Source organism: Vidua macroura, chromosome 2 (assembly GCF_024509145.1).
Source record: "Vidua macroura isolate BioBank_ID:100142 chromosome 2, ASM2450914v1, whole genome shotgun sequence".
Taxonomy (NCBI): domain Eukaryota; kingdom Metazoa; phylum Chordata; class Aves; order Passeriformes; family Viduidae; genus Vidua; species Vidua macroura.
This window is the reverse complement of record NC_071572.1, coordinates 40,908,644-40,930,304: the sequence shown is the minus strand read 5'-3', so window position 1 is coordinate 40,930,304 and position 21,661 is coordinate 40,908,644. Positions and strand designations below refer to the sequence as shown.

Genomic DNA, 21,661 nt, shown 5'->3' with positions numbered 1-21,661 from the left:
ATGGTTCACATCAACAGGCAGTATCCCAAAGTCCTTCCAGGTAACATTCTGGGCTACATTTGACCAGCAATAAAGTTGCTACATTTTTATTTAAGAGTATGACTTTAAAGTGCAAAGAGAGTTGTTAACAACATATTCATAATAACTATTTTAATAAAATCTGCTAAAAACTCACCAGGCTTTTCAAGGCATTAGAAAGCAGTTGTCTACCAGCTGGCTTATCAAAATCAGCAACAATCCAGACAGTAACAGCATACAATGCATCTTCATCTGAAAATTAAAGATAATCCTGTTTTATGTTCTGGAGAATCTCCTCATGACTAATGAAAAACAAATTAATTTGGTTTGTCATTTCTAAATTCATGCGTATGTTTGACTGCTGACTTCACCTGTAAGAATAATCTTTGCCACATCAGAATCTTTTGCCCTCTGAATTGAAATAAGATTCTTAGAAGGCAATTTATCACATTAATAGGAGAGAGAGAGACTAAAAGAGCTGATCCATTGTTTCAGCATTGAAACAAGAGGGCCCTAAATAATTAGTTCCTGCTTTACCAGAGGTTACTTGTGAACATTTGATGAAGAATGATCATATAGCCAGAAATGAAAAGAATTAAGTACTTACAGGACCACATAAACTAAGCCAGTAATTTTCCCTGGCAGCAAAGGAAAGTCCTTCAAATAAAGGCAGGAAAAATCTTATAATTTCTGGACACAAATGGGAATATACTAAATACAGTTCAAGGAAAGTAAACTACTATGTGAGTGTACATGCAGGTAATTTCTGTTTTTCTTGCTCTATGGTTTCCTGCTCTTTACTTGTCACAGAAGAGGAATGGTGGGTGAAAAATTCTGCAAAATTATCTGTAGAAGAATATCAGTCTACTCAGGTCTACCATACATCCCCTAAAACATAATGCATAAGGACAGAAATTTTCCAGGGTTCTAGTGAGATGCTAGGAAAAGGTTATTATTAATTGTTGCTGTGGTCTAGAGAAACACACTGGGGAGAGAGATTTGAAATATAGGTTCCAGCTTAAAGGTCACACATGTTACACAAGAGATCTCAATCTTAGAAATAATCCTACAGATTGAAAGCCACTCATTTGACAGTTGACTCGGATGTCCCTGTGGTTGTAGACATAGAATCAAATAGTCAAATCAAAGAGTCAAATAAATTTATTTTAAAGACATTTAAGTGTTTGGCATTTCTTTCTGATAATGAATTAATTAAAACTCTGTAAATACCACATAAAAATCACTGAAAGAAAGTACTTTATTAACAGGGTTATTGTGTCCCTTGATGGACTGATGTAAATGAGCAGCTGTTTCATAAAGCACGGACTATTGTAAAATTCCATGCAGAATTATGACCCCATTGTGGTAATTTCTTCTCACTCAAGGAAAAGTACTTGCATACGCAATGAGAACATTTTATCAAAAAGCATTTGAAATGTACAAAACATTTTAGTTTTAACAAAGACAAAATCTATAAATTAGTTATAATTTATCAGAATATAAATTTTATTTATTTTCTATAGAGAAACAAAGGCTCATTCAGCAAAATTAAATTATCTAACTAGAGGGTTAATGTCTTAATGTTAATAAATTAGATACTTAATGTTAATAAATTAGAAACATTATAAATCATTCCTTAAATTTAGAAATACCTACTTTTGGTATAAACATACAAACTCTATATTCTGCACTTGACAATGCTGCAAGTAAGAGTCACTTGAAAACCAGACTTCAATATCGTCAAGTAAAACCATATATATAGAAGCTGAGTCTACCTTCAAAGTTGCAAAAGTCTTTTAAAGCTTTTTAACCTCATGTTTGTAAAACAAAAACAACTAGCCACAACATCCACCCCAGTTCAAAGTTACAATAACTAATTACCTTGTTAATTATAATTTATGTTTATAATATTCGGATATACTCTGCTTCCTGAAAGAAGATATTGGTATATGGAGAAATATTTAATTTACAGGGAATCCTTGGAATATTGACTTACGTGGGATATTTTACTGGTAAATTTTTACAATTTGTAATAGTCATATACAGACAGATAGATAACCTATAGAGAAAATTAATTACCTTTTTTCGTTAAATACTTCATATTATCTGAAATTACAGCACTTTTATCTTGTGAGTCCAAAAACGAGAAAGTAGAGAAGTCTTCCACATGAAATGGAACTGCATAATGTAAAACACAAAGTATTAGACTTTAAAATACAAAAACAAAACCAAAAATAAACCCGCAAATCACAACAATATCCGAGAAAAGGAGTTACCAGAAGCGGATCTGAAATGTATGTATCTTCTTTCTGCTCCAAGAATATGGGGGTTTATACAGGAAACTACATTGTTCTGATCCATAAGAAAATCCACTGCACTTACATGATCATCTAACAAACCCTGGAGTAACAGAAAAATTTAAGATCTGTACTTTTAAGACAGATTTTCAAGACAAAGACCAAATATTTGTACAATCTTTCAATTGAGCTTAAAGTTTCTATACACACCAAGTTATGGACAATGTCAGGTCAAAACCATATAAATGTCACACGGACAGCATTTCAAAATATCAGATATATTTTTCAATGAAAAATTGCAGTACATTCTCATTTCTGGTTGAAAAATTCCATATAATGACTATATGCTTAGCTGATCTTTCAGCCTTGAATAATTTCAATACATTCTTTCAAAACCATGACTACAAATGATTGTAACAACGTAATTGCAGGCATGATATCACTAATTTCAAGCCATCTCATTATAAAAAACCATAATATATAAACATGACTGAAACAATTTACTGTCAAATACCTCATATCTTGCACTCGTTCAGAAATGTTAAGCATACCATGAACACTGCCCGCTGGAAAAAGCCGGTGGCATCAAAAATCCTCTGAAGAATAAGCGTCTCCAGCTCTGCCGCATCCATCTCCTCTCTGGGAAAGGGCACGCCATTAAACAGCGCTTGAGGCAGCGGGCCCAGGCCACTCTTCTTATAAAAGGTTGCTCCTGCCTGATCAAATCAGAAATATCACAGGATTAAAGAGACTGTGGCTGACTGTAGTAAAAAATGAAACTAGTATCAAGAGAGGATGAACTCTAATCTCCAAGCACTCTTCACTGTCACACCTTGTCAAGAGTGGCAGGGACAAAACAGAAAGCATTTGGAAACCTAACAGGACAGATGGGACTAATTTGTCAAACAGAATGACAAAGGAAATTATAGATCCATATACTTTGTTGTGAACTTTTGCTTTATTATCTTGCTGAGATATTGTCTTTTATTTTGCTTAACATTCTTAGCTTATTCTTTTATTTTAAAATAAAAATAAAAATTAAGCAAATAACATCAGAGAAGAACCCTGAGACAGTCAAAGCTGTTTTTACCAAAGAAAGACCCCTAAAAAAACGTCAAAACGTTTTTATGTTTGTAAGTCAAGCTTTATTTGATAAGAAAGCAGAATTCAAGAGAGACCCCTTGACACATCTACTAGAAAAATACTTGTGGCTCCTGAAAGCAGCAGGCAAAAGTAAATTTTCATAGTGAGAGTAGTAATGAAGAAACCTTTACAACATTTCCATTAATGACTGAATGGTGGCTGAAGAAAAATTTGACTCCAAGGTGCCGTATTTACTTGCTTTAACATTTAGCAATCCTTCAGCTTAGTAAATGCATCGAGTTGTATACACTGCAGTATTTCTTACTCAGCAGAGCTCTCAACGTACCTTCCTCCCTTCATCATATTCAGAATGAACATCCAGGATACTCTGAACATCAGCACGGGGGTACTCACTCCTAAGAACATGTTTCACATCATCTACTGTCAGAACATTTCCATCTTTCACCTCATGGTACATCTGTAAGAATTATAACCGAAGGAAATTAAAAAATGTAGTAAATTGTCAAACAACTTGATAAAATTAATAGAAGTAAATAAATAATAAATAAGTATAATCTTTTATAGTGCACTAGCAAATTTTATACTGTTATAATTTCATATTGCTTTTATTGCTGTACTGCAATTTTTATACTGCTTTAGTAATTATCACCATTGCACATATGCATGATTTTTTATTAAAGCACTGTTCTGACTGATCTATTATTATACCTTTTGTCTAAATCTGAAGTAGCCAAAGAAATACACCTATGTGAGCTAAATGTGAATGGTTATTTCTCTCTACTAATTGAAGAGGTAATCTAAATTCTCTCTATAAACTAACTAACATAAGTAGTTACCTGAATCCATATTAATCCAAGCCTAAACCAGTCAGTGATACTTTTTTCTACAGTGATAATTTTTCCTTACCATTATTTTATTTCATAGAATGATATTTTATTACTTTCATCAAACATACAATAAAAATCTGAAGTGAGAATTATTCATTTCTCTTCAAATGAGGAACAATATTTTCCTCTATAGCTCTGAATAGCTCAAACTTTATTTTATCGCTTCTGCTTTTGTTATCTTTCAATTATATTTATCATCCCACCTTTTTATATAAGGAAACAAAGTAAAGAGAGGAATACAACATTTTAAAGAGCACACTGTAAATTATATTTTTTTTATCTAGTCATGGATAATTGTTACCCATGTATGTCAGCTCCCTAACATTTGTGATTTCTCTTCCAAGGTATTCCTAGTTACTTCAATTCCTTTAATCTTAAGCTCTGTAAGTTTATCCGTGACACCATGATATTTTCTAAGCACTAAACATAAAACCAGAAAACAAACTGAAGTAAAATTGTTATGTATAAATACCATATTCTCTAACTTCTACCCACAGAGCCTCTATATAGATGGCTCACCTTATTTCTCCTCCATTCACCTCTCATCTCTGAAATTCCTGTCTTATGAGAATCTGCATTAACCTGTCTCATTAAGCTGCAAGCTTGGAGTACTTCTATGTTTTCTGCACCCATGGACAGCTCAAGCATGACCAAAGAAAAGAAATTATCTTACTGTTTCACTTCCTACACTGGACAATAAGAAAGGGCTTTTCAAATCTTATAGGACTGCCAAAGTGACATTAAAATCCCTGTACTCCAAAAGACACAGAACACAAAGACATGCCCATTACGTTAACACAAATAATACAGAATAATTTTTCTTAATACTAAAATCTGCAAGGCATGCATCTACTTCTTTATATTATTGAAGGAAGCCTGGTGATAGGCAAAATTACAAGAGAAAATTGGTTTCTGCAAGATGAAGGTATTTCTGCAAATAATTCTATAGACTATTAATGTTATACATGCTTTTAATACTTAATTTCTGCATAAAGTAAATGCATACATCTCATGTTATCACAAGGTAGCAAGATCCTAACTATTAATAAATTATAAACCAGAAGTAAATAGATGATTTCTTGTGAAAGAACGAACGTTAATTATCGATGTAAAGGCCTGAGAGGTGTCAGATTCCTCTGCAATGTAATTAAAAGTTCTCCAAAGAGCTACTCCAGCATCTTCATTTCCATCAATTTCTTCTTTTGTACTTAGAATAAAAACAATTCCAATTCTATAAAAAAAAGAAAAAGATCATACATTTTAACACAATATCTGCTTCAAAAAAATTCTAATACAAACATGGAAGAACCAAATGTTTGCATTCAAGTGATCTGCCCAGCACACAGACATAAAAACCCTGTAGCTGGGTGGTGTTCCTATGACTGTGTGCTGACACAGGATACCAGCCAGGCATCCTTCATCACCTCTACGGTATGCTTAGGTTACCAGCTATGTACTGACTTTACATATACCTTTTACAGCTGACAATAATTAAGATTTCTGCGAGTCAATAGGGTTTAATCACACTACTTTCTCTCCTTACCTATATGAAGGTTTTGATTCTTTACCTTGCTGCCATCATCTCTTAATGACTCAAGTCTTTGTTTTAGTCTGGGCATTGCCTGTCTTATTTTTCCTCACAGAGATATCTTGAGTAGAGGCATGAAGATGTGCTGGGGTACTGATGTCCCATCATCAGTGTGTGCCACTCCTACTAGCCCTTCTCTGGCCTTTTTAACCTTCTGGGCCTTCCACTGCCATTCATTTTCCACTTATATCAGTTTTAAACACCTCTACTACTAATCCCTACATTTCCATTAATTGAAAGAAAACCCAAAGGAATATGAGGCTTTGGAGGTAAAAGGGCCTACTGGAGGTGGTGCACTGATACCATTTTTCATATAAAAAGCTGGACTGAGACTAAGCCATACTATCTTTAATGGTCACTTCCAACCCAAAACTTTCTGAGAAGACACACAGAACACTGCGACCTGTCTTTCATTATGCTTTTGTAATTGAATGATAAAAAATTAAGAAAAACAACTACAAAAAAAGATGAGAACTAGTAAAATTTTAAAGCAAAATTAAACACCTGTAATTTATTGAGGACACAAAAAGCCATTTAACAGGAGTATTTTAAATATTTAACATGCAGTTAATCTTGCTGAACATTAGATATCCTTCTTTTATAAACTGCAAATAAACAGCCATTTCTGAGACCAACTCATTTTTTTTACAATTATGTATCTCAGATCAACCAGACTCTTCCTCAGAAGTGTCTCTCTCTCTCAAAAATGATGTTCACTTTCAGAAATTCAAAACTCAATGAGGATAATCTCACTATGGTCTTTAAGTGTATATATCAAAACAACATTAAATAAAGCAATCACAATTGAAAGAACTGAATTTTAAAAATTCCCTGAAATAATGTTTTACATAACGAATATTTTTATTAGAATGCAACTTTGCAAGGGCACCCAGTGGGACTCTTTCACAAGATAAAAAAAATTTATCAGACTTTTGCAGTTCATTTTACACACACTCAGGTATGTTATACCTTGCAATCTATTTGCTTAAGAATACTTAATACCTGAGTAAGCTTGACACAAATGGGTAACCAATGTGCCTTATTAGAATGTTGTTACATTGGATTTAACCTGAATTCATATCCTTGTCTAGTAGAACAGAAGATGAAGAAGAAAAAAGGAAAGAATCATTATTTAAAGATTTTTCCTCAAGACTTGCAGTTTTCCTTACCTAAGTGGTACATCATGATGATAGAATAATTCTGCCAGCTTCATATAATCACCAGTATCTTCTTGGACAGGATCAAGAAAAAGTACCTAAGAAGAAAAAATGTATCAGGCATCCAATAGTTATTCTTCATCTGTTTTAATTTTTTCTTCATCTAATTCTAACACAAGAACATACATTTCCAAAGGAACTGTATGCCCCAGCTGTTTTCAATTTTTTAAAGCTTTCATTTTAAGAAAACAATAAGACTATAAATGAAAATAACATCAGAATTAAGGAATTTGGATCAAACGGTGAAAACAGGATTTAACCATTCACTGAACTTCAAACCAAGTGATCCATCCAGCTGTCCTCCTTTGAAAGACTCTGTGACATTATTCTGCTTTTATTAATAAATTCCATATTTATTTTAGAAAGATAAAAAGCTGATTTTTCTGTTACACCTTTTAACAAACTCTCTTCTGTTGTGAAAACCAAACAAAAATAAATCAACAATATTTTTGCCAAAAACTTGAAGTAAATAATTGAGCTTTTGGGAAGATTTCTTCCTTCCTGTCTCACCTATCTTTGTAGTCACCCTTTCACTTAGTGTAGCTTAGAGCATAAACTCAGATCTTTCAGGCATGCATAGAATCTAAAGCATGTGTCTGCATAGGCAAGTTATCCTTATGTAGATTTAATTGGACCTCATTTATTCAACTTTGCACTGCAAACTTCCCTTACAATTCATCAAATTTGCTACAGTAGCTGAAATAAGGAAGAGTAACTTTAAAAATTTTGAATGCCCCCCTTCAGATGATATTGAAATGGTGTGTCATAGATTTCTATAATACAGCTCTTTTATTTAACCCTGAATACGCAATGCAATCTATTTCATATTACACATCTTACACTTCATTATAAACATACACTTTCTTATTATCTATTGATGGTATTTTCATTGTCTTTTTACACACAAACTTTGCATCACTTCAAGCAACTATATCAAAGACAAAGGGATCAAGTGTACCTTCAACAGCTTTGCAGAGGACACCAAGCTGAATGGTGCAGCTGACACACATGAAGGATGGGAAACCATTCAGAGGGACCTGGACAAGCTCAAGAAGTGTGTCCGTGGGAACCTCACGAGTTTCAACAAGGCCAAGTACAAAGTGCTGCATCTAGGCTGGGGCAACTCCTTGTTTATCAACACAGGCTGAGGGATGAACAGATCGAGAACAGCCCTGCCAAGAAGGACTTGGGGGTTGCTGGTGGATGAGAGGCTGGACTTGAGCTGGCAGTGTGCACTCATAGGCCAGAAAGCCAAATGTGTCCTGGGCTGCATCCAAAGCAGCATGGGCAGCAGGGCAAAGGAGGGGATTCTGTCCCTGTGCCATGGTGAGACCCACCCTGGAGTGCTGCATCTAGCTCTGGGGTTCCCAGCACAGGAAAGACATGGACCTCAAGTGGGTCCAAAGAAGGGTCCACAAAAATAATCAGAATCTGGAGCACTTCTCCTGTGTGTATAGGGAGACTTACAGGAAGGAGAGGGTTTTTTTACAAGTAGTAGAGACATTGTAGTGATACAACAAGAGTTTTTAGTTTTAAACTAAAAGAGGGCAGATTTTGACTGAATATGAAGAAGTGAGGATGGTGAGACACCACAGGTGTCTCAGTGGAACTGGTTGCTCAGAGAAGCTGTGGACGGACCACCATTTAAATTGTTAAAGAACAGGCTGGATGAAGTTTTGGTCATTGCAGGAGAGCTGGACTAGGTAACCTTTAATGGTCCATTACAACCCAAACCACTTTATGATTCTACGGTTTGTAGAATTACCTTTTGTAATTCTAAATTAAATCAGCAATTGCTGCTTCCCTAGCTTACTAGGTGATACAGAATCCTATTTACAGAGGAAAAATTAAGCTACAAGACATTAATAATTAGCATGCTTTATAACTTAAATTCTTTGTACCTCAGTTTATCATCTCTAAACCATGGACAGCTATCATTACCTTCCCTCATGCTTTGATAGTAGTGAATTTTCTATGCGTAACATGGAAAGGAACATAAAAACTCTTCACAAAACTGTGTCCAAATCCATCTGCAAATCAAACTAATAACCCCCTATGACTCACTAGATAAAGCAGTATTCACTACTCTTAGCAGATCCACATAGAAAACTTAACAATAAATCCAGCATGTGTATTTTTTAATAAACTGTCTGCCCACATATTAACATATACAGTATGCAAAAAACCCAAGGTTCTCCAAACTTACCAAATTATATAAATTGCGTCTAATCTCATGTAAAAATCCAGGAAATGAGGGTTTTAGCAGTTCCTGATAGCTTGCAGGCCATGTGCTATAGCTGTGATCTTGTTCTATATTATTAATCCACTAAAACAAAAAAGGCTGCCATTTAGAAAACATGCATTGAACACTGAGAAAAATATGTGGGCATAATAATACTATAAAATGTCTCCCTTTTCTTAAATAATAACAGGAAATAGCTTCTAAATTTTATCTTTGTTTTTTCTTTTTAATCAAACTGTTTTTATCTGCAGTACACAATACAACTAATACTGGATGGAAAAGGAAAATGGATCATTAGTGCTGTGTATGAGGATGTGAATAAAACCAGTTTTTTTTAACGGTGAATATTACTTTCACAATGCAAACATCATAACGATGTATCACACAGATGTGTGTAACACAGCACAACCATCTTGTAATCCAAGCACAATATTTATCTTCAGACTGCAGCAACAGAAGTTTAGATACATCAAAATAGCCAATTAACATGTGGCTGATTCATTCTTCTAGTCCTTTCTGTACAAGCTGGGGCAAACAGAAGAGTGAAATGTGGCTCTTTCATATACAAAAAAAAAAAATTTTAGTGCTGTAGTGGTTTTGGTTTGTGCCTTTTCCCCTGGTGTATAACCTTTGTAATGAAACCTGTGTAAATTTTGAAGAAGGGTAAAAATCACAGTCATTGGACAGCTAGAAGTAATATATTTAAGTGGCCCAAAATTCACTTATCATACTTGTAAAGTACACTTAGAAGTCTTGTTTAATATGAGATATTATGTAATATTACATAGCTACATTAATTGCTATAAAAGGCAAATTCTATGGTTTGGAGTGTTCAACTACTCTAAATATATTTTTCTTTTCCTTTAAACACCCTATATCTTAATATTTTAATAAGGTATAAACTAGAGAAAATTACTCAAAAATATTGAGGGGATATTACCCTTGAAAACATTTTGAACTGCTAATTGATATATGGCCTTATGCAGAGTATTTCAACTGAGGTAAAAAAAAAGGAAAACTGTTTCTTACAGAGAATTATCAAAGATGTAATCTCTAAGAAAATAACTTTATGTACTTACTATTATTGAAGAGTGACGAATATCTAGTGCATAATTATTATCTGTAGGATGCACATGCAACCTCATAAATTTACTCAGGGTCTCTCCTTTGATTCCAAGTTCATGAAGGCCATGCATCACTTTTCCTTCTAGTTTAAGAGTATCTAAAATGCTTTTTCAGGGAGATAAAGTACATAATGTCTACAAAGATCTCTTGTCATAAAAATTATTTTGACATAAAAATTATTTTGACATATTATCTTGACATAAAAATTATTTTTAAAACTAAAAACAATCTTCATGTTAATAGTCTTAGGAATGTTTTCTCTTTATATTCTCCCACAGCCTAATGTTTAAAACAACATCAGTTAATAACACTATGCCTCTAACTTATTTCAAAACATAATTACAACAGATTATACAATTCTTTTATTCATTTAGATCTATTTTATACAACGCAATTTTATCCATCTTTAGTAAGAAGTGGCAGGACAGCAGAGCAAAAGCTTTTTTGCTGCACTGTCCTGCCTGATGCCAAAATCCAAGCTGGGGTGCTCTAAGAAGCAGCTTTGCACGTGAATACAGAAGCAAGCAATTAATGGAGACACAGATGAACTCCAAGCCTGTATCATGGCAGAACTTAGCATAGAGGAAACACACAGCCATACCCTAAAACCTCCCAGAAGACCCAATAGGACTCTGGAACATCTGCTGCAATCTGAAAATTCAAATTTGAGAATAAAATCCCCCTGAAGTACTCCACAGCAGAACACAGCTGGCAAGACCTTGTGACTTTGTGAAAGTAACGCTTTCATATCCCTGTTACTTAAAAATCAGGAAAACAGTCTTTTTACAAGCACACGTTAGATTCCTTCCATTTCCAAATTAATTTTACATGGTGAGTTGTAAAATTATAAGCAAATTAGAAAATATATTCCAAGAGAAAAGGTTATTCTCAACTACTTATATAATGGCCATACTCTAAGCAAAACCACTGTAAATCAGTATTCCTCCCACTGGAACACTCCTTGCCCCAAAAATGCAACAGATGAGATTATGACCAGGAGCACAACTCCCCAGTATTATAAGTAAGTCTGTGACCTTCAAACAACATGTACATCTTACCTAAAGGGATCTTGAAAATCCAGGTCAATATGAAGGCCATTTAGAAATAAACGTGCTTCTCCAGGTTGAATTCCAAGTGTTTCATGGAAATGCTAAAAAGTAAAAAGTACCACTTATTTATTTAGGTCTATGTCTATAATAACATATATAAACACCCTTAAGCAATTCTGCGAAACAGACATATCAAATCTTTTCCACACAATGTCTTCTTTTATCTGTGTGTTGGAAAAAATAATGACCACATATTTTATGAGTGCTATTTAATATACTTGAGATGTACAGATACAAATGAAAACAACCTACCCATACAAGGCAGAGAAAAGGACACATTCTCAGTGTTTGCCAACAGAAAGTAAAAATACACACATACAGAAATACAACTTGAAGTTTTAAAATTATTTCTATACATCCACACAGCAAAGGGAAACCTTACATGTGTCCCTCCACTTGAAACCAGCTTTCTCAATGACTTAATATCTCTCAATTCTGAAAAACTTGTAGTTGAATTGTTTCAGGGAATTAGGAAAAATGGACTAGAAACTTAAAATCTTGTCTAACAAAGGGACCATGGAAAGAACACAGAGAGAAAAGGATAGCGTATCTTTGTTTGGCAAAGAACAAAAAAGATCCACCATAAACAAATACAAGAGGAAGGTGGTATTTAGGGAGTAAAGCATCTATTATCATTTTCCTACAGAGAGCTCTGAGGCACAACATCGTTCAGTCTGTAGCAAGATAAGTGACAGGAGAAACAGCAGTAGAACCCATGACAGAAGGAGCAGTCAGATTTGCAGATCTGCCTGAATTCCCAACAGAGAAAACACAAAAAATACAGAAGATGTATTTTTTCTTCCAATTTAGCTCCCACTTGCTAAACAAAGTAAGTGTGAACAAAAAAATGTACTTTTAGAAAAACATGCCTACAGCAGCAACTCAAGCTCAGTATAGCACTCCTGATATAAGCCTGTAACTGGACAAATGAGAGCAAAAATGAGAGAACATTGAAAATGGTATCATTCATGTAAAGCCGGGTGGTTACTTTCACACAGTTAAATGTAAGTAGGAAATGCAAATAGGAAAAGAACTGAGCTGAATTACAGAATGGTTAAGGTTGGAAGGGATCACAGTGTGTCATCTGGTCCAATCTCCCTCCCAAAACAAGGTCATCCTAAAGCACATTGCACAGGATAGTGTTCAGATATGCATTCTTGAATATCTCCAGTGAGGGATACTCCACAACCTTTCTGGGCAATCTGTTCTAGTGCTCAGTCACTCACAAAGTAAGGAAGTTCTGCCTCATGTTCAGGTGGAACTTCCCAACTCATCAGTTTTTGCCTGTTGCCTCTTGTCCTATTGCTCAGCACCACAGAGAAGAGCCTGGCTCCATCTTCTTGACAGATACTGATAAATCAGAGTTAAGATTCTTAATACAATTTTGATGCTAGATATTTTATTGTCTAGAAGTGCATCGACTTTGTCATAAAAACGTTGATGGAAGGAGTATTTAGGTATCCAACACTAGAATTTAAGGCTGATAATATTCATGTAGTATTTTCTTGTTAAACTTCAGCAAATTATTGCATTGTAAGTTGTGAGTTCAGTTTAATGAGATTTTACTTTTTTCTTTTATCTATAGCAGTTCTTTGTCTATTTCTTGCTTAGGTATCAACTCATTACACCTAAATCATCACATGTCTTTCACTTTTAATAACTTTATTTCCTCCCGTTGCATTTCCTATTCAACTTTCATTATCTTGAGAGGGAATCATCCAGTTACACACAGCATGGGATCATATCTCTCCCGCTGCTAGATGGATGTACTGCAGTTCAAGAATGCATATGACAATTTATTGTGCTAAAGCAGCAGTGTTCAGGAAGTTTCTTCACTTTAATTCAACAAATTTTAGCTTTTAGCTGCCTAAAGGCCTTTAGAGTACAGGAAGGATGTGACCTCACATGAAACTAAAACTGTGTGATAGGTGCATAAAATCCACTTAATGTAGCTAATACATTAATGGAATCATAGGAGTGATTCAGCTGACCAACCACACATATCCATTGTAATTTGTTTCAGATCCAAATTTTAAGATACTTCTCCCGATCATTTCATCTGACCAGTCATTGATGTCATGCCACATGACCAGTCCTACAAGAATGGTGCCTAACATTCACCTGCACACTCAATGTGAAAGAAAAAATCCAAACTGAACAGAGACAGACATAATGAATTTAACAAATATTGACTGGTATCTCAAAACAAATCTCAGATCAGTCAAAATCACAGCACCAGGGACTCCTCACACGGTACAAGGCACAAATGATGCAGTGAATCAAGGATGAAAACAAAACCACCATCTGCCACAAGTGATGTTCAAACCACCTTGCAGAATAGCTGCATGTGTGATTCTGAGAGTGTGAAAAGCTCAAAGTTCGCATTTGTTGACCATAACATAAGCAGCAGGCTTAGATTCAACACCAGAGCCATAGAAAAAGTAACTGATACCTATTTTGCTTTCCCAGCACACAATCTGTGACTCAACTCAACACTCCATGAAAACTGTTTGGCCTTGCCTAATTCTGTAAAACCTAAAGAGAGAATGGAGAAAGGTTCACGAATAGCAGAAAGTGAAATACTTGAATTACATATTTAAATGTTACCTGTCTCACAACAGATTTTAGAACAATTAGGTCTTTTTCTTTAACAAAACCTGTGAAAGTTGCTACAGTAAAAAAAAAATCTCCAAAAGCAGCAATATAACAGTAGTTCAAATATCCATCTGAAGAAATAAAAACAAACCTTCTGATTTTCTTCTATTTCATTTTGCATTTTCTTGTCTATGAGTACTCTTGTAAGTGATCTGTTAAAACAAAATATTTGTATCACTCAACCACTGTATTTTTAAAAAAGCATTATTTTATATGTAATTGGTATTTTAATTAAACAACCAATGCACTGTAACTGAAGAATGTAATTAAATCTTAAAAAGAAGAGTAATGCAGTATCATAAATTCTGAATATTTAAGACAAATATAGTTCTGTTTTACTCTAGTAAACCCACATTTCACATTTGGGCTAGGGTTTTTTTTTGCAGTAATATCATCAATGTATTTTTTACCACTCTCAATCTTTCCTCATGGCTTGTTTTTCTAGATGTATATTGTAAAAAAGTAAGTAGTTTGGTCATCTAAATTATTACCTGAATACATACCATATTTGCATATTTTAAGTTAATATTACTGTCTCCATGGTACTTAACTTTACAGCATGGAAAGCCATGGATTTGTCTAACAAAGGCAAGGAAAACATGCAAACAATGACCCCTTTAAAATTAGCTGAGACTTAGAAAAAAGAGATTTGCAGATAGAGACCCTTGAAAATGTTAAGCATTCACAGATAGACAAAGTTTTAGTTTCCTTAATCATTCCATCTGTTGAAGGTAACACATCGATTTGTCTTTTTTACCTTTGATGAATGCTCTGGATGACTATTTTATCTTCCCCTGCCACAGTGTATTGTATGTGAAGTTTATAATTATCAGGCTTATCATAAAACACTTTCAGAGGCAAATTAATCTCTCCATGTCTTAAAAAAACCTAAACCATATTAACCTAAATCTGACTGTCCTGATAAATGCCAAAATAAATATTCTAGTTGCCTTTATGAACATTTTTTTTCAAAACAGGACTGTACATGTTTTAGTGAATTTGTATGGGGCTTCAAGAAAAACTGGAGTAATATTAAACCTGAAAGTTAACTAAGCAAACTGAGAATGATTCTGCTAAGCCAGTTCCAAACTTGTGGAAAATAAAGCATTTAATAATATAAATCCTCACCTCCCCCCAAAGAAACTGATTCAGAATAGATCTTGCTAGTATACTCCACATTTCTCACAATATGTCAGAAATAAGACATAAAATCAGTTTTTTTTAAAATAACTATTCAAGCTTTCCAGGTGACCAAAGAGACATACTGTAGGAGCAAACAGTATTTTTTCCAAGCTTGGTATTAGAGAGTTCTGAAGTAAAAAATTTCAAAAAAAATTTTTAAAACCTGAATTTTATTATGTTGAACTCAACAGAAATAGTAGGGCCTGTAACTCTCAAAAGCACACTCAGTTGATAAAAAAATGCACAGATAAAAAGGACAACCTGTGTATTTCCAAATGGCTTCTAATGTGACTAGTTAGGCAGAAAAATAAAACAAAAATATGAACATAATAAAAAGATGGAAAGGAAAATACAAAGGTGGTCCAACATTAGCAAGGAAGTAAAATACCCATCAGCAAAAGGTACGCTTTACTGATAGCTGTCTAATACTGATAGCTGTTCTAGTAATAGAAAGCAATCCAAGGAATCATTAAATAGCTCCTTGTTCATGCATGGCAGTTGACAATGCAGGATTCTAGCATAATTTTATGGAGAAAGTGTGATGGTTGATCCTTGAAAAGGACACCCTAGCAACCTGAGGTAACAAGCATACCTGTGAAAGACATCTGTTTGTTTTCAGTTCTGTCATTTGTTCAATTTCTTCAGCGCATCACAAAATTTTTACCGATGCTTTTGTAATCGTCAAGTGCAAGACTCTAACTAAAGAGAAACACTTCACTGGCTGAAAGTAAATGGATACTATTTATCTTTCTATGTGATGTAGGTAAGTTCTTGAATGACCTTAAGGCTGAAATATTCTCTATAATTTTATGCATCTTTATTCTTACCTGGAAGAACATGTAGTCATGTAGTACTGAATGTTGAGAGGAAAAAAGGAGCCTTTCACAGGATCATAATGTTAACATTTGTGAATGATTAAAAAATAGCAAGTAACAGAGCATTATAATACTTAATTATCTGCTCTTTGAGAATGCAATAATATGACAAGTATATAATAAATAAAAGATGAAAAATACCTTATAAAATGAATTATCAAAATGTTGCCATGACATATATCATCTGGTACATTGTCTGCATCTGATGACATTTTGTAAAATCTACCTCAGACTAACCTTTTCAACTGGAAATACTGAGACAAAAATACAGGTGGTACATTAGAAAGTGAAAGAAAATTTCAGAGGAGTGGTATATTTATTTTTTTAAGGTCTAAAGAATCCCATTTTTAAGAAACATGCAGTATTTTATTTTCAAAACTACAGTTCTAGAATTTGCATACAGCCTTTTTAAACCAAATTTTGTGTAATGAAAATGGTTGTTTTCATATAAAAACTGTCTGAAACTTACACAATTTAAAAATACTGTTATTATAATGATTGGCTATTTATCTAAAGTGACTAAGCAATATCTCTTCATTTCCTGTTTATTCTAGTTTTTTTTCCAAACTAGTATTTTGATTCATCAGGTTAAGCATGATTAGATTATTAATGAAGTTTAGTCTGTGCACTATTTTTACACAGTGCTCCTTTAAGTTGTCAATGTAGACCTACCAAATTTAAATTATTTGAATATTTATAATCTCTCATGTTAAAAATAACATGCTAGATTAGCATGTTAGAATAATTCATGCAGGACAGAAAGAGCGATTCCCCTTTTAATAATTTTAAAGTCTTCTTATACTTTTACCCAGAAAATACTTGAAGAGTAGGTAAATTGAGCTCTCTAATGCCACAAACACACAATGGGAGTTGGAGTGGAATGTAACGATTTAATGACTTGTAAAATCCATGATTTAAATGTCACCTGGCACACTTCAAAATGACTTTTTCCTGTCCTTTAAAGAACAGAACTGGACTTGAAGTTTGACATTATGTATACTTCCACTATCTCCTACTGGAAAGCTGAATTTTCTGATTGCTAATCTAAGTGCAAACTTAGACCATACTATTTCATAATAAGTATGCTTCAGGCATTTTAAAAGGCATTTTTCTTCCTTGACACAAGATGTTACAACAGTAGTTTTTCCATTATGGTGTAGATTTTCTCCAACAGACAATCAGGGGTGACAATGAAATACTGTGATAATTAAACAAGAGTGGCAAAATGTGAAAGCACGCTGAGTTAAGAACCCTATTTAGCATTACATTTAATTCAGTAATTCAAGCAAATACTGCTGATAGGATTACATGAAGAACTTAATAAGTATGAAGAAAAGCATTTCTCAATTACAATACTACTGGCTTACAGTTAGAACAATTTTTCATATTCAGATAGCTAAAATTGGGACATGTCCATTTATTTAATATTTATCTTGATCTTTTATTAAGTAATCTGTTATGGAAGACACATCTTCCCCAGTAAGAATACTACCATACAACAGCCAGGGCCCAATCTCAACAGCAACACTGAGCTTAGAACTAAAGTGTATAGATCCCTACAAAATTTATTAATGGTATTTTGCCTCTTCCCACTGTGACTAGTTCTGCTACTAATTCAACAGAAGTTTTCAGCTGGGAAAATATCAGTCCAGTGAAATCCATGAGGACTAAGTGCCTGAAGTAATTACCGTGTCCTCATGGCATCTCCTGCATCAGACAGGAAACATTTAAGAGACTGACCATGAGCTCTCCCTAGAGTTATCTTCCACTCAATGAAATTGCCTGGAATCCATCTAGCAAGCTGTCAAACATGAGTATCTTACTGCAGGATTTGGATATAAATCTGTACTACTGTCATTACAGGCAAATGCAAACATAAAAATAGTGTTTGGGAAAAAAAAAAAAAAGCTTAAATATCATACCTGGCTCTTATTGGGAAGTTCTGAGCGATGTCTTTCATTATCTTTAAGGCATCATAAATAGGGGTAGACATAATTCGAGTAGCTGCTTGAAAACTAAGATCTAGGATGAGGGAAGAAAAATAAATTAAAAAAAAAAATCACTGGAAATACCACTCAATCATTACTGCCTACAGTCAGAAAACTGTTCCATATACACATTCTCACTATTTATATATTTTATGTTTCAGTCATTGATTCAACAGTTATGAAAGTTACATTATTAAGGTTGAAAAACTGGTCATATTGAAGTTGGAAATACTAAATTCAGGCTTTTCTACAGAATTCTGCTTGACTTTCTTGAACATACATATTGTATATGTAATTTCTAAATTTACAGAAACACTTCAAAAAAATCCAGACCGTTCATCACGAGGTATTATGCCATCATCAAAAGGGTAGTACCACACTCAAACCTAGACACACACCAATCCACAGACACCCATAACTGCAGGAAAGGGCAAGACCTTTCCAGATCCAGGACTTCACAAGTTTTTCAGATGACAAATATATTTAATGTAGAAAGCTGCATAGAACATATGAATTGAACAATTTTCAAAAGGAGCAGCAACTTTACATAGAAAATCGTGACTCACAAATGGAAAGTCAAACTACCCTAAAATTTCAGTTCTCATAAACAGCACATTTTTAAAGGGATCTCATTTTCGGAACAAAGTACATTTTCAGATAACAGGACAGTTTCAAATTAATCTGTCTATCCACCGAATAAACAATGATGGAATTCAGTCAGCTATCCCTGGAGTCTAACTTGAACATGACAAATTTTGACATGTAAGGCTAGGACAAATCCAATTTTGGAATCAATGAGGTAACACAGTACTATACTAGATGCTTCCATATACCTTGTATACATCTGCATAATTAACTCGTGCAGTGATGGCTTTTCCTCAGAGTTTTCTAGTCAAGATGTTTAAACAAAAACTGAAAGCCTCAGGTTATTAACTTTGAGGAAAGCTGATGCCACATATAGTAAAAAGTGCTGGCTAGAAAGATGTAGCGGATGCTGCCTAGTAAAAGTTTGCGCCATCTTCTTGAAGCAATTAAGATTTAAAAAAATGGAAGGCTGAATCAAAGTGAATAGGACATTCCTAGTTTAGCCTGATAAGGTACTTATTGGCTGAAAAAAAAATAGGTGAGTGAGAAATGGAATGTTAACTTCTATTTTTTAATACTTTTAACAAGAAAAGAAATCACTCTTAAAAGTAGGTTTCAGGATCCTTTCAACAGCATATAAGTTGTGATCTGTTGAAGCAAAAACACCCAGCTGCTGCTGTTACTACAGATAGTGAGGAAGCTGTGAACTTGGGTCATACACCTAAAACCCTTCATAAACTGTTAATAATTTCCATGTTATGCTGACCAGCTAGGATACACACAATCAAATACCACTGATGTCAACTGACATCTTTGTACCTCCTTGGTTATCTCTGGTCAGGGCTGTCACTTACAGACCTCCCCTTGCAGCACCCTAACACAGCTGAGAGCACAGTGTAAGGCACCTTGAGGAAAAAGTACTTACAAATTACTTACCTAAAATATAAAAGCTCTTGAAAGACAACTCTTGAATGGTGTTTAGGTTCATTTATAAATAGAAGTATGCCCTATAGCTGAAGTAGTTTTGCTTAAATTTAGCTAGATTTTTACTTTGAAGCTAATTAAAGGAAATCAGAGAGAAGCTGAGCCATTAATTCAGCCACTATAATTAGTCATTAAGAATGAACTAGAGAAAGCACTCTGTCATGTCAGCAGTCTGGGTATCAAATCAACTGCACCAAAAATGTGGAGGCTGAAGACTGAAGATCCTGCACCATAAGCCACTACAAGTCTTCCTGACATAAATTAACAGCACCTCAACACTTAACTACTTTCGACACTAAGAACTAGTTCTTTGGGGAGCAGCACCAGTTTCCTTTTTTATATATGTAGCCATAACACCACAGAAAAGAGCACCACTAACAGAGACCTTGTACTGTCTTTTGAAGGTAGACATTAAAGGGATTGAAGTTTCATGGCTGCTTCAGTTTGACTATCAGCCAAGTGGCATTCAATCACACACAAAAAGAAAAATAGTCCAACCCATTATTTTCTTTATTTTTTTTTTCAAAGTAGATTTCTCAAGAGAACTTTAAAGCAATATTTTTCAATTGTTTTTAATTTTGGACAAAGATAAATCCTGCAATTGAACTTCAATGATAAAAGACTACAAGTGAACTACAATTATGTCACACAGCTAATACCAGACTGGACATCACTAGCAAGCTCTGTAACATCAAGGTCCCAAAAGAAACTGAAGCTCAGATGATTGCTCAGTCTCCTTCACTGCACTAATATATAGGCAAACTAATTTTGATCAGGTTATCCTCTAAAGCTGAAGAATGTAAGGGGGGAAATTTACTTGCGTAAACTTAAATGTTGTGACATTTTATGAGAGATTTATATTTAATTCAAGCTACAGAATGTCCTGCAAGTCACAAGCTTTAGCACACAAGCTTCAGCAATCAACGTATTTGTTTTCCTTTTCTACGTGAAAGTTTTCAAAAGCATGTTCTTCCACTTGGTATTATATTAAAAAATGCATCAATGTGAAGTGCAGTACATTGATAAAATTTATAAATTAAAGGAAGCAAGCTGTCCTAACATGTATTTCATCCCAACCCAGCAGTCATGTCAAAATTATATCTTTTGCCTGACCTCTAAAAAAACTATCTAAAACAAGTTTTAATACCTGAGATGACATACCAGGCAGAAAAACAGGCAAATTATCCCTCCATCTTATAAAATTACTTCAACGTTCCTTTAATTTCTAGCATACAATACAAGGTATCAGCACATGCCTTTTAAATACTTGACGTATTAAGGCCTTTCTATGAAATTATGTCTCTTCTTTTAAAAGAAACTTTTATCATAATTAAAATAACAAAAGGAATATTAAGTAGAGTATTGTGTTAATTAAAAATAAAATGCAATACATACCCTGCATCTCCCAAACCTTCAGTGGTTCCATGTTGTTAGTAGTTTCAATTAGATGTTTTTTAAACTCTATCAGATTGTTTTTCAGATCAGGATGCATCCGTCTACAATAAAACATTTTATTACAAAAAAGAATCAATTACAACCATCAGTGTCTGCTCTTATCCACAGTACTGCTCACAGCTAATATTGTATTCTTAGGGTAACAACCAAGAATGAACTTGAATTTATTATTGAAAGAAAAATATGAATTTTGGATGAGAAAAGATGATTTCTAAGGGCTAAACCCCACTTAAACAGAATCATTTAGGTCAGAAAGGAACTTGAAGGTTCTTAAGTCCAACCATTAGGCCAGCACTGTCAAGTACACCACTAAACCATGTCCCTAAGGGCCACATGTACCCAGGCATGGC

General features: G+C 34.2%; 1 protein-coding gene across 2 annotated transcripts in view; it reads right to left on the bottom strand.

Moving 5' to 3' along the window:
- The window catches only part of UGGT2 (UDP-glucose glycoprotein glucosyltransferase 2), a 75,703-nt gene that overhangs the window by 34,287 nt on the left and 19,755 nt on the right, over positions 1 to 21,661 (bottom strand). For both annotated transcript variants that reach the window (XM_053969466.1, XM_053969476.1), the window contains exons 8-20: positions 21,252 to 21,352; positions 18,222 to 18,321; positions 14,334 to 14,394; positions 11,537 to 11,628; positions 10,433 to 10,583; positions 9,318 to 9,437; positions 7,064 to 7,149; positions 5,402 to 5,537; positions 3,745 to 3,876; positions 2,867 to 3,031; positions 2,295 to 2,418; positions 2,098 to 2,196; positions 176 to 270 (exon numbers count right to left, since the gene is read on the bottom strand). In XM_053969466.1, coding sequence (XP_053825441.1) covers positions 176 to 270; positions 2,098 to 2,196; positions 2,295 to 2,418; positions 2,867 to 3,031; positions 3,745 to 3,876; positions 5,402 to 5,537; positions 7,064 to 7,149; positions 9,318 to 9,437; positions 10,433 to 10,583; positions 11,537 to 11,628; positions 14,334 to 14,394; positions 18,222 to 18,321; positions 21,252 to 21,352 — 1,462 coding nt within the window. The remainder of the gene's footprint in view (positions 1 to 175; positions 271 to 2,097; positions 2,197 to 2,294; positions 2,419 to 2,866; positions 3,032 to 3,744; positions 3,877 to 5,401; positions 5,538 to 7,063; positions 7,150 to 9,317; positions 9,438 to 10,432; positions 10,584 to 11,536; positions 11,629 to 14,333; positions 14,395 to 18,221; positions 18,322 to 21,251; positions 21,353 to 21,661) is intronic.